Source organism: Halichoerus grypus, chromosome 12 (assembly GCF_964656455.1).
Source record: "Halichoerus grypus chromosome 12, mHalGry1.hap1.1, whole genome shotgun sequence".
In the NCBI taxonomy this organism is placed as follows: Eukaryota; Metazoa; Chordata; class Mammalia; order Carnivora; family Phocidae; genus Halichoerus; species Halichoerus grypus.
In genome coordinates, this window is record NC_135723.1 from 62,393,742 (window position 1) to 62,407,385 (window position 13,644).

At 35.6% G+C, this 13,644-nt stretch overlaps 1 protein-coding gene across 1 annotated transcript in view; it reads left to right on the plus strand.

Moving 5' to 3' along the window:
• Positions 1 to 13,644, plus strand: part of ITPRID1 (ITPR interacting domain containing 1) — an 81,722-nt gene that overhangs the window by 29,526 nt on the left and 38,552 nt on the right. The window contains exon 9 of the mRNA XM_078059824.1: positions 1,252 to 1,309. Coding sequence (XP_077915950.1) covers positions 1,252 to 1,309 — 58 coding nt within the window. The remainder of the gene's footprint in view (positions 1 to 1,251; positions 1,310 to 13,644) is intronic.

Sequence of the window (13,644 nt, forward strand, 5' to 3'; positions counted from 1 at the left end):
GAACACTGGTTTGAGTTATAAAACCAATAAAAATAATGTTAAGAAGTATGTCTAATTAATTACAAGTATAAAATAACTTCTTTGAAGAAAAGAGATGAAGGATTAAAAAGAAGGAATAGATAGTTCTTCTCACATTGCTGAGCTATATCCTTGTGGTCCTCTATTCCTGAGTTAAAGGTCATCTTTGGCCACATGTACCACAATGTTTAAATGTCCTTTGATTCAGCTTTCACTATTCAGACACCAGTCCAAATAAATAATATGACATGTAGAAAAAGATTTCTGTACAAGGATACTCATCTCACCATTATTACTTTTATTGGCAAAATTCAGAAAACATTCCACCATTAGGAGAACCATTAAGTAAATTAATGTACCTTCTAAATATGGTCTATTGTAAAGTCATTGAAAATGGTGTTTTCAAAGAAATCTTACAAGTGGGAAAAAATTTCCCCTTCTAAGTTTTGAGTGAAAAATTTTGATTGGGTGAAAAATTTTGATTACATAACTATATTCAGGAAAAAACATATTAAAAAGGAAACCTGCAAAACACACTCCAAAATATTAACAGTCACTGTTTTCTTACCTTCTTTACTTTTTTATTTATCCAGCTTCTATAGTAACCTATATTATTACTTGTAAAGAAATACTTATTATTTTGTTTTATGCATAATTTTATTCTCAATAGAGTAGTATTTATTAATTTCTGAAAAGAATTTTAAAAATAAATTCTGCTCTATCAATTTGGAAAACCGATTTTCTTTGAGCTATCTAAGCTCTGTATAGCAACTGAATTGTGAATTTTCTGAATTGCTCTCCATAAATTTACCAAGTCATAAATAAATCCCTTAGAGAGATAAAATTAAACGTGGAAAATAACTTGCTCTCTCCAAATATACTTAAAGCTCTTTAGGAGAAAAAAAAAAAAAGGAAAAAAATCTAGAATAATAGTAACATTATTATTTAAGTTTCACTCAAATGCTACATCTTCCAGACAGGGTCTCTGTTCCTCCCACCCGGAAGTGATTCCCTCATTTCTCTCTCCTGATCTCCTTTAGTTCTTTAATTTTTATCCTGAGTGCCTTGTACATGCCACCAGCCTGCAGCTGACTGTAAGCTATTTGAGTTCAGAAGTCATGGTTAATCCTCTTAGCACTAGCCAGGAGGCACTCATTATATGTTGATTAAATAAATGAAGTGAATTTATTATGAAAACATTCCTAATGAGATTGATGTATTTTGGTGTCTCAGGTCCAGAGCTTTGAGGAAGAGACCGGTAATCCTCTTGACATGATGTCGGGAATTACAGGTAAGATTTATCACGGTGTGCAAAGTCATCCATGGCCTTTCAGAAAGATGAACTAGTACTCAACTTTCTTAATATGTATAGCTTAAATTATCTTCAGAAGATGGCATAGCTACTCCTACTGCTATTTACTACCACTACAATTCCTACCTACTACGATTAGGATGGGTTAACCTGGTGATGGGTATTAAAGAGGGCACGACGTTCTGCATGGAGCACTGGGTGTTATGCACAAACAATGAATCATGGAACACTACATCAAAAACTAATGATGTAATGTATGGTGATTAACATAACAATAAAAAATTAAAAAAAAAACCCTACTAGCAATGCCAGTGTACATATAAATTTCAGACGACTTACTACAGATATGTCCCACATCCCTGGGCTGATGCAGCATGTGGTTTGTCTCAGATTAACTCTGTGTGATTTGATCAGGAGTGTGGAAGGGATTCCACATAGAACTGGGACTAACTGAGTGAATACTTTCTAACTCCTACTGACAAGTGCTTGATGTGACAAAAGTCATATCATTTTACTGGGTCTTAGGTAAGTGGAGGTAATTTTTTAAGTTCTCTGCTAGCCCTTACATTCTAAATTAAGTGATGGTAGGACCTTCATGTTAACTATCTGTGGAAACAAGTTGCCTAGATGTCACTTTCCAAATAATCTCTCAGAATCCTGTTATAGAATCCTAGACAGCAGAGAAGGAGGGCTTTCTCTACTCCTCATTCTTAAGCTCCCATTCAGCCATCATTGTGATTCAGCATTTCCATGATCCTATAACAGAGCTAAAAGTAGATAGGGATTAGTGAAGCAAAATAAAGCAGATGAAGCTAGTGCATTTCCTGGAAGAAAATATGCAAATTTTTAATTTAATTTAGTGTGGTGTCAAACACATCTTTTTCATTACAAAGTGTATGTATGGGCCTCATTTTGCTAAATGCTGTTTAGAAATTATGCATTAGTAATTATAGGGTCCTGCTGATTACATAAATTGTTATCCTGCTCTTCGAAGTAATTACCACATAACCTGCATTGAGGTTTATAAGACAAAAATAAGCATCTGTTTTCCATCTAATTGAATGTTTCTCAATGAAGCTGGAGGTCCCTGTGCCAATAGGAACTGCCTTCCCTGACATTCAATTAAGAGGTCTGCTGATATCATGTAGGGCACCTCAATCATTCCAAAAAATGATTTGGAAAGTTAGGCAACAGCACTAACCTACATTTAATTTCAAATTCAGAGAGCAAAGTAAGATGAGTGAAGGTTAACCTAATGGAGACAATCTGAACAAAAGTAAAGCAAATATAATTTATTACTTTCAAAAACAGTGTCATTAACCAAAGAAAAAATAGGACTGAGAAAAAAAACAAGTAAAACTAGTTCTATTTCTATTAATGAGAAAAAGGGGAAAAGATTACTTTTATTTATATGTGAATGAATGAATGAATTCATTATATATATGAACAAATTATATATGAATGAATTTATATATGTATATGAATATCAATGAATGAATTTTGACTCAGAGTTACCAAGATGACTTCATTTGAAAATGAAAGTACATGGACTATTTTGACCAATAGGATATGGTGGAAGTGATGCTGTGCTATGTCCAGTGTGTAGCCCTTAACCCACCTGGCTGCTTCCTGGCTCTTGAGATACCTGCTCTTGGAACATTCCCTCTGGGAAACCAGCCCTCATGTTGAGAAAATCCCAAACCACATGGGAATGTCCACTCTGGTGGACAGCCTTGAACGAGCCTCCGTGTGAGGCATCCTAGATGTCCAACCCAGTTAGACTTTCAGATGACTCCAGGCCAGATGTCATCTGACTGCCACCACATGAGAGAATCCAATCAACAACCACATAGCTGAGCTGAGTCAACCCAAAGAACCATGATAGATAATAATCAACTGTGGTTCTAGGGTCACAAGTATTTAAAGGTTTAGTAATACCAAGTGATAGTAAAAATGTGAAACAAACTTACCCATTGTTGGTTGTCAGTTAAAATCGTCCTAAGTACTTGAAGTATAATCTGTCAATGTCACATAATTTTAAAGGTATGCAACTATTCCAGTTCTGCAATTTGACCCATCAGTAGACTCCAGTGTACCCACAAGGATTTTGACTGCAAAAATATATTTATAATAACAAACAGCTAGAGGCAGCCTACCTGCCCAAAAGTATAAATTAGCTTTAAAGAAATATGGTACATTTTTACATTAAAATCTACTCAGACTTTATTTTGAAAAATGAAGCAGATATTTATGTGTTGATATGGAAAGGTCTCTGAGATCTACAGTTGTTAAATGAGAAAAAAAAATATGTGCAAAATACCTTACATAGGCATCTCTTTTTATTAAAAAAGTTATCTATTTCTACTGAGGGGAGAAAGTATGCACAGAATGCTTCTGGAAGAATATATAAGAAACTGCTAATGGAAGTACCTTAACAGAAGGGAGACTAACATGTTTCAAATTAATTGGCATCTTTTAATTTTCTTTTGTTACCGTGTGCATATGTTATTTTCATAACACTACTTAGCAAAAAATTCTGGTGATACTATAGGAAATTGACACAATAAAAGTGGGAGATTTTGTTGTTATTAATTCTCTGCTCCCCATGACAACTAGTCCAAAACTTTTGGACACTTTTTGTTTTTTTAATTTTTAAATATATTGTATGTATTTGAGGTATGAAACATGATGATTTGATATACATATACATATTGAAATGACTACCATAACCAAGCTACTCAGCATATCATCTCTTCACACAGTTTCCATTTTGTGTGTGTGGTAAGTGCGCCCGAGATCTACTCTCTTAGCAAATTTTCAATATTTTATACAGTATTATTGACTATAGTCACCAGGTACCTTAGATCTTTAGACTTATCTATATTACCCAATTGTAACTTTATATCCTTTGACCAACATCTCTTCCAAAACTGGGAAATTTTAATATTCCTCTCAGTTTTCTACAGACCAAACATGACATAGTAAAAGGTGATAGATAATATATTAATATTATAATTGAAAACATGAGCATAATAGAAAAATATTGAAATAAGTATTCTTTCTCAGTGTTCTTGGTATATTTTATTAAAAGAGCTAACAACTTGTAAATGCAAAGATGATCTCATTGATTTCTTACATATGCACACATTATGTATAGGCCACCTTATCATGGAAAATGCAGTAATATTCAAATTCAAAAATAAAAATATAAGTAACACTCCCTCCTCCCAACAAGCAAAACAAAATACTAAATCCAGGACTTGGGGACTGAGTTCTCCATCCTAAAAAATGTGCAGAAGTTGCTCATTTAAAACTGTAAGTTCAGATTATTTCAATAATAATGATGAATATTTCATATAAAATTGAAGACCTGGAACAGAAGCAGTAATCTGAGGCAAATTCATAGCATTAATTGTTTTCATTATCGAACATGTAAGAACTAAAATAAATTATTTGCCTCAAGACATCATCATAAAAATAGTAATATAAACATAATTAGAAGTTAGAGATTAAGAAGCCAGAAATTAATCATGTAGAAAGCAGGAAAAAATAATTTGATAAGTAAAATCAAAGCACTAGTTTTTTGTGTAGGGAATAAAAACAAAGTTGTCAAACCACAGAAGAGAGAAAGGCATACAAATAAAATTAGATAATCAAAATAAAACTAGAGAAAAGACAGAACCACTGATACAGAAAAGAAGTTATATCATTTGCAAAACCCATGTTTAAATTATAAAGGAATACCAATACCAATACAAGTGGTATAATTAAAACTAGGGATAATTAATATGGATGATATTTTAGAAAATGTAAGTATTTATATTACCAAATTTATATTGGTATTATGTTGTCAATATTCATATATACATATCTATTTTAAACCAAAAAAAAATTAAACCAAAAAATTAACAAAGTAACATAATAGAACTGTTAAGTAAACTAATACCATAGAGGGGAAAAATAAACAAAACTTGAGTTTACCAAAAACTATCTCTAAGAGAAGCAAAGAACAATGACAAAATAAAACCAAAATTGTTACATGAGTAGACAATTTTTCAAGAGATAATTTCTCTTCTGTATAAATCTTCCAGATAATGCAAACATTTGTAAATCTTTCCTGTTCCTTTTAGATTAAAAGAAAAACAACACAAAACCTTGATTTCAAAATTGATTAAGATGGCTCACAAAATTGATGAATTTTCCTTATGAATACAGATGTAAACATTTTTCAATAATGAGGATTTAAATGCAGTAAAGCATTAAAAGTATACTAATCCTTGAAAACTAGCTTTCATTTGAACATTTCAGTTTTTTCACAATGGAAAAACTAATTTATCAACTACAATGATAAGTTATTAAAGGAAATAAATGATATGATCAACTTGTTAGCTTAGGAAAAAGATGTGTATGTTTATAAAATATTTCACCGTTTACCAATAGAACTTTAGATGAATGAAATTTCAGATAGACAATTAAATGCAAAAAACACACCCAAATTATCAAAGGGCTAAAAGTATAGATGTAGACGAATTTTATATAATTTTGGAATAGGAAACTATTTTTAAAGAGTGGCTTAAAATGCAATAGCTAATTCAATTAATCAATTTTTCACTACCTAACATGGAACACCTATGTATGAAAAACAATCATAAAAAATTAAAAGGTAAATGACAAGCTGAGAGTGTATTTTCATCATAAACAATAAAGAATTAACAAAAACTCTTTGCAAGTAGAAATAGAAGGAAATGTTATTAGCCTAAGAGGCATCTATCAAATCTTGATAGCAACTATCAATCCTAACAACGAAACCTTCAAGGAAATCCTATTCAACTACGAACAAAACTTGCTGGCACTACTTTTATTCAGCATCAAACTAAAAGTCAAAGCAGAATGACAACACCATGAAGTAAGATGTATATAAACTTAAAAACTGTCCACCTTTGCAGACAAAATAACTGACTGCATAGAAATCCCAAGAGAATTAATAGGCATAGTAATAGAATAATAATGTTTAGCAAGTTTGTTGAATGCAAGAGCAAAATGCAAAGATCAGTATTATCTCCAAGCACCACCAGTAACAAATTAGGAAGACACTAAAGAAAAAAAAAAAAAAAAGATTTCTTTCACAATTCCAACAACAATAAACCTGTAAGAGTACCTTTGAATATATACAAAGAAGATTCAGGATATTTATTGGGAAAATTATAAAATATTATAAAATATTACCATATCTCATAACAAAGACCTAAATAAAAGCAGAGCTATGTCATGTTCATGAACAGGAACACTCAATATTATAAAGAAGCCAAGTCTTCACTAATAATAAAATTCACAATACAATTTCAATATAAATCCTAATAGGGTTGGTTTTTGTTTTGTTTTATTTTTTGTGTGTGGAACCTACAAGATTGTCCTGAAATTCCTATGTACTAGTAAAGGGCCAAGAAAAGCTAAGATAATAATGAAGATCATGGAGGAGGAATTTGTGCTACTAGAAATGAACACTTATATCATAATTGTAATTAAAGTGTTATGCCACTGTTAAAAATAAATTGGGGGGGCACCTGGGTGGCTTAGTCAGTTAAGCATCTGCCTTTCACTCAGGTCATGATCTCAGGGTCCTGGGATTGAGCCCCACGTCGGGCTCCCTGCTCAACGGGGAGTCTGCTTCTCCCTCTCACTCTCCCTCTGTGTGATCTCTCTCTCTCTCTCTCAAATAAATAAATAAAATCTTTAAAAAAAAATTTTTTTTAAGATGATGGACCAGTGAAATAGAGATTAGAAACAGACCCCTACATGTATGGAAATGAAAAGTCAGAGCAAGTTTTTCAAAACCAGTGGGGAAAAGATGAACATGATTGATACAAAAAATTGGTTATCCATATGAAAAAGATTGAAAATTAAACCCTTAGCTTGTCCCATTGACAAAGATAAATCCAAGTATAGCAAAGGTCTAAATGTGAAAAGCAAAGCTTTGGTCCTTATAGAAGAAAATAAAGAAGGGTATATTTATGACCTGAGAGCAAGACACAATTTCTTGAACGGGACACCCAAAAAACACACACTATAAAGAGAAATTCTGATAATATGACTTCATTATAAATGTTAATATTGGTTCAAAAAAGACAGCGTAAACAAAGTTCAAAGACCAGTCACAGGTCAATTACACTTCAATTAAAAAACAAAGTCACGAACTAGAAGTTATCTACAATTTATATACAGCAAGGTGTTTATTAAAAAATTAACCTATATAGAAGAAAACGTGCTCTACCCTATTATAATCAAGAACAGATAAATTTAAATGATTAGATACCATTTTAGACTGACAGAATTTTTAAAATTTGATTCTACCAAGTATTGGTGAGAGGGGAGAAATCTTACAGGGCTGGGGAGATTATAAATTGGTACAGCCATTTTGCAAAGCAGCTTGGCAAAATCAAGTAAAGTTAAAGATTCACAGACCATTTGACTTAGCCATTTCATGGGTAGCATATGCCCTAGAGAAATCCTCACATAAATGCAGATGAATGAACATATAAAAAACATTTTTTTGCAACACTGAAATAGTGAAAAACTTAAAACAACCTAAAGGCAATCAAATCAGTAAGAATAAGGTTAATGATATCGTAGCATAGTCATAAGAGTAGAATATAATACACTGCAATGATAATAAGCAAACAGGTTAATTTGTCCACATGAAAAAATATCACGACTATAAGGTGGGGGTAAATAAATCACAGTTAGGTGCATACAATATATAAAATATATTTACCTTAGCAACACCTGGTATGCATTATTAATGCACATACCAAGTAAAAGCACAAAAATACACAATGGAAATATAAACACCAAATTCAGGATCCTGGTTAACTCTGGGGAGGAAGGTAAGGAGGAAGGCAATGGGATCAGGAAGGGATAAACCCAGGTAAATAAGACTACTGTATCTATAATGTTTCCTTTAAAAAAAAAATCTGAAGTATCTATGGAAAAATGTTAAATTTTAATAGAACTGGATAGAACTGGTAGGTGGTGAGAAGAAATAGATACATGTTGTGTTATTTTCTATACTTTGTACATGTTTGAAATTTCCCAATGCAAGAGAATTGAACAAAAAATAAAGGTGTCAGTAGGAATTTTATTCAATAAGCTAATGCAAACGAAGCAGTTTTCAACCTCAGTAGTAATCTAAGAAATATACACTAAATATACACTAAAATAGGCAGATGAGTTATTAAATTGATAGAGGTTTAAGAAATCATATAATCTAATGTTGGCAAGAATACACATTGCTTTCTGGAAGGCAATATATAACATATGTATCAGAAACTTTGCAACTGTGTGTATCTTCCTACCTGGGTATGTCCTCTTTGAAGTTGCAGGAAGGCAATTATAAAAGAGGTGTGAAAAATTAGAACTAGCTTAAGTGTCCAAAGAAAGGATTGTTTAAGTAAATTGTTTAATTAAATCATGATACATTATATGGGGTATCATGCCATCATCAAAAATGAGAACTGGTATTTCATGCACAGTGGTTAAAAACTTATAATTAAGAGAGAAAAACAAAGTCATAAAATAAAATGTGTTTTTACAGAAAAAATATCTCAATTTGCTTATATAAAATTATATATATAATCTATATAATACACATAGAAATTGCATATGAAGGGCGCCTGGGTGGCTCAGATGGTTTAGCGTCTGCCTTCTGCTCAGGTCATGATCCTGGGATCCTGGGATCAAGCCCCGCGTCTCGTCGGGCTCCCTGCTCAGCAGGGAGTCTGCTTCTCCCTCTCCCTCTGCTGCTCCCCCTGCTTGTGCTCTCTCTGTCTCTCGATCACTCTCTCTCTCAAATAAATAAATAAAATAAAATTGCATATGAGTTAAACTAGAGTTAATAGTTTGGTGACCATCTCACAGTGATGGGTCTCAGGCAATGTATTTTTTTCTTTTTAAATATTTTATATGGTACAAGTTAAAATTTTTAATACAAGTTTCTAACCCTCAACCTTCCCACAAAAAAAACAAAAATAGAGAAAGCGCAAGTGTACATGGGATAGACAATGGCAGTCTAGATGATAAGTGACATCTGGTTTTTCCTTCTTTTGCTTCTCTGTATTTGCTAATTTGTCCACAACAGAATAAATAATCACTCAACCAAGATAATGCTAAATGTTCATTTTTACAAATTGAGTATATTTGGGGATTGAGTGAGACCTCAATTATTAAGGTTTTGCTAATAGGGTTTTTGCTCCAAAGCAGATTTGGAAAAGGTAGCTTTGAAGAGGTCCCTTTTACATCCTGTCTCCCCGTTGGCCTTTTGGTCTTCTTCCTCATCAGTTACCACTATATTAGATTCTGTTTATTCTCTTTCAATTTCTCATTCTCATTCTCTCTCTTATCACTCTGTTATTTCAAAGGGGCTGGTATACTAATTTAGAAGAACACCAAAAAATAGCCCATTCTCTTTTCTTAAGCAGAAAATTCTGCTGTAGAGTCCCTACCACTCTTCCTCCTTTCTCTTCTCTACCTGTAAGCTCTCCCTTTATGCTATTGCTAGCCTTAGTAAATAACACCTTTCCAGGACTCATCTGGAAAAACAGTAACCATTTGCTTATGCCTCTCTCCTTTACACTAAATTATGTTCTGCTTGAGAATAGGAATCTTATCTTATTTACCTGCCATCCCTACGCCTAGCACAGTGCCTGACCCATCAGGGAAGAGCATACATGACACCATCTAAGTTTCTCTTACCTTAGCCAGAAGAGTTTCCATTCAAATTCACCAGTGGTGATATAATGTTGCGACAGTGCACTGTGGGCAGAGTATAATGATTATCTTAAAATATAGCACATGGTATTTTTAATGATTTTACTGGCATGGATTTCAGTATTTGTAAATTAGGACTGTATCCAATATGTGTCTTCCTTTCAAATCTATGAATTGGTGCTTTCTTTTTGCATGTTGCATTTAGTCCTAAGTAATGTAGACTTAATTTATTTTGGTTTTGCACACATTCCAGCAACATCTCTCAGGAAGTTGTTTTCCCTGAATATACACGGAATCTGTTGCCTAATTCTATAATCCAATCAATTATTATTAGGAAGCAGTTCATTGTTAATTAAAAATTTATATTTGATACCCACATTTGCAGTGTCCTGAGCAGTTTCAATTACATTATTTAATGTAATCACCATAGTAGTCTTTCCTCTTTAAAAATAAGACATCAACAAATTAAGCAACTTGCCTGAGTTTACACAGGTGGCAAAGGAAAGACCAAAATTCAGGTTAAGATCTTTTGAATTCAAATCTAGTTCTCCTTCCATACTGAATTCATTCATTCAATGAATATTTAATGAGCGCTTATACATGTAAGAACCTGGTCTAGGTTCTGGGGATGCAAATGAAAGCAAAACAGAACTTAGTCTCGTGGAGCTTGTGAATTTCAGGAGAAACCAATTAATTATTGAGTTACAATTGTGATGTGTCGTGAAGGAAAAGCAAAAGAGAAATCGAAAGCTACTAACATCTGCGAAAGAGCCAAGTGCAGATTTGAGTGCCCTGCTAAAGCATCCCTTTAAATTCTTGGCAACATTTATTGAGGGCTTACTCCATGCCAGGTGCCATTCCAGGCACTTTACATGTATTAATTCATTGAATCCTCCCTTGGAGGTGGATTCTATCATTACTGTTCCCATTGCACAGATGAGGACACTGAGGTGGAGAGATGGTGTAACGGCCCACAGCCACACACCCAGAGCCCCTGTCTGCCTTTTGTTTCTGCCTGGCTTCTGAATTGACTTCGGGAGAATGAATGCACCTGGTCATAAGCTCTTAGCACTTGCCTTAACTTCTAGCGCAGTAAAGCTATTTCAGCAACAAAATTGCTCAAAGATAAACTTAGATCGCGAGACTCAGAAGATACTGGTTTCTGTAGTAATTTACACATGAATCTACTTTGCCATCTACAGTTTCATACTTGGATTATCACCACTGGCCTCCCTGACGATGGGGGTTGCTAACTTGGAGGTAAAAATTGAACTCCGCTGGCACGGAGAAGAGGGGCTCGAGTGCCCATCTCTTCTGTTGTTTGTTCGGTTGGGGTAGTGTTACTTGTTTTTAGAGAATTAGCACGCAGGAAAGAGGGAGAGCCAAAATAAAGGGAACTGATCAATCACCGGTGACTGCCTGTTCACAAAACAGATTAGGACCGGGACAATGGGGGAGACCAAGCCTCAGTGGCCCTGTCCCTTGGCTCAGTCACCTGGCCTCCATTTGAGTCCAATTGCTTAATTTTCTACACGCCCCACGAAAGGCAATTCCCATGCTGCTCTGTGTCTTCTTTATATTTCTCCATAATGCCGTCTCTGGCTGTTTAACTGCGGCAGGCTTTATGATAAGGGTTGTTTGCTTTTTCTTCCTTGGCAGTAGGCAAAGACTTAATTTTAAAAGACACACTCAAACTCAAACAGCCCTGAACGACTTACACGGAAAGCAGGGTGTTTTCTAGGCTTGTTTTTGAAATATTACAATTTTTCTTATTAGGCAATTTTATCATTGTTATAAATAAGTAATTGTACTGGGGAGAAGGGATAATCCTTATTTAATTAAATTCATCTATACTCCCAGGTTGGCAGCAACAAAACATATGTGAGACTAATACCCACAGCCTGCCGCTTTGCATGTGCAATTAAAAATTCACTCTACAGTAGCTCTGGCAGTTTAGTGTTGCTTTTGGCATTTACAAATTCTTTTATTTTGTGACTTTTTTTTTTACCATACACATATGCTGGAGCAGATGTTGCTTATTTGTTGTTTATTCAAATCTGTAGGCTCTGGCAGCTAACTCCATTGTTCTGTAATGAAGCTTTATTCACTGTCCTGTATTAGGACCCAGCGCCTGCACGAGAGGCTGCCTTAGTTCCCAGTAGGATGCCACAGTTATTGCCCTTGTAGTTGGCTGTTTATAGTTGGAAGCTTGTGCTGGGGGAAGGAAACCACCACAACAAAGAGCTGGGTGGTTACGGTCGGGGGGAGTGGGAGGGAACAGGCAGGAAGGTCACCCTGCCACGCTCCGCTCTGTGGTTCTGCCCCGGTGGCCTCAGCCTGGCGCCCGGACTCTACGGCTGTGGGGATCGGGTATCTGAAGCTCCTTCTCTGGCTCCTCTCTTCCTTGGCTTTCTTTCTCCCTTTCTAGTTATTTAATTCGTTCGCAAGCCGGGCGTCTACTGCGACTCCCCACCCGCACCCCACCCCCTTATTTCCAGCGCCCCCATGGATTCCTTAAGGGCCACGTTTAGCCAGAGGAGCTCTGTCCAGTGCAACACTGTTTCTTGCATGTATCACACCCTCATCATCTCCTTCTTCATCCACATACTGTTTCTGGCTGCCCGTGTCGTGGGGGAAGCCACACTTCATAAAGTCGAGAATGTCAGGTCCACGTTGACCAAAATAAAGACCTGCTGATCCCTTGAGCTCCAATGCCAATTTTGCCTTCTGGAAAACCCCTGTCTTGGCCAGGAGGCAATCAATCAGAGATGTAACCACCTCCATCTGGCACATTATGACATGGAACCTCACTATTAACACATTTGTGATTCATCTTGTCCCAATGAGTGGTGCCAGGGATCAAACCACATCCTCCCTCCCCGTGGCAGCTGGGAGCACTCTAGCTTCCCAGCATGCAGAGTTCACACATTGGCTCCTGTGACATCGCAAGTAACAATTCTTTTAATTATCACACCTTCCCTCCCTCTCCCCACCCACTCCACAGACATCTTGGCACCATGGGGATATTCTGCAGCCGGCAATCAGTACTTTTCTTAATTGACTGAGGATGTTCCAATAGTGTGGAGCCTGGTATTATCCACTATGGAATGAAAGGGGCAGTTGCTTGATGCTAAGTTCTGTAGATACAACACCCTCCACCGTCTTTGGTGGCTTTTACGTCCATAAGGATGCTGTCGTGTTTATTCATATTTTTAAAAAATTATTTCTCTCAATTATCTCTAAATGAATGTGAATCTCCTTAGGATTGAATTCAAGGCCTGTCGCATTCTGGCCTCAGTCCATCCTGGCAGTCTCGCTTCCTCTCCCACAGCCTGCACTGCATATATGGGGTTGCTCAGTGGCCTCCAGCGTTCCCCACCTTTCCGTCTCTGCAATGCATTGCTTCTTTTTCACGGAATCCCCCTCCAATCTCCTTTTCCACCTGCCAAATGTCACCCATCCTCAGTGTCTCGGTTCGTTGATGACTCTTCTATCACTTCCTCCAAGAACTCTGTTCCCTGGGGATGCACCTTCTTCAGTGCTCCCCTAAA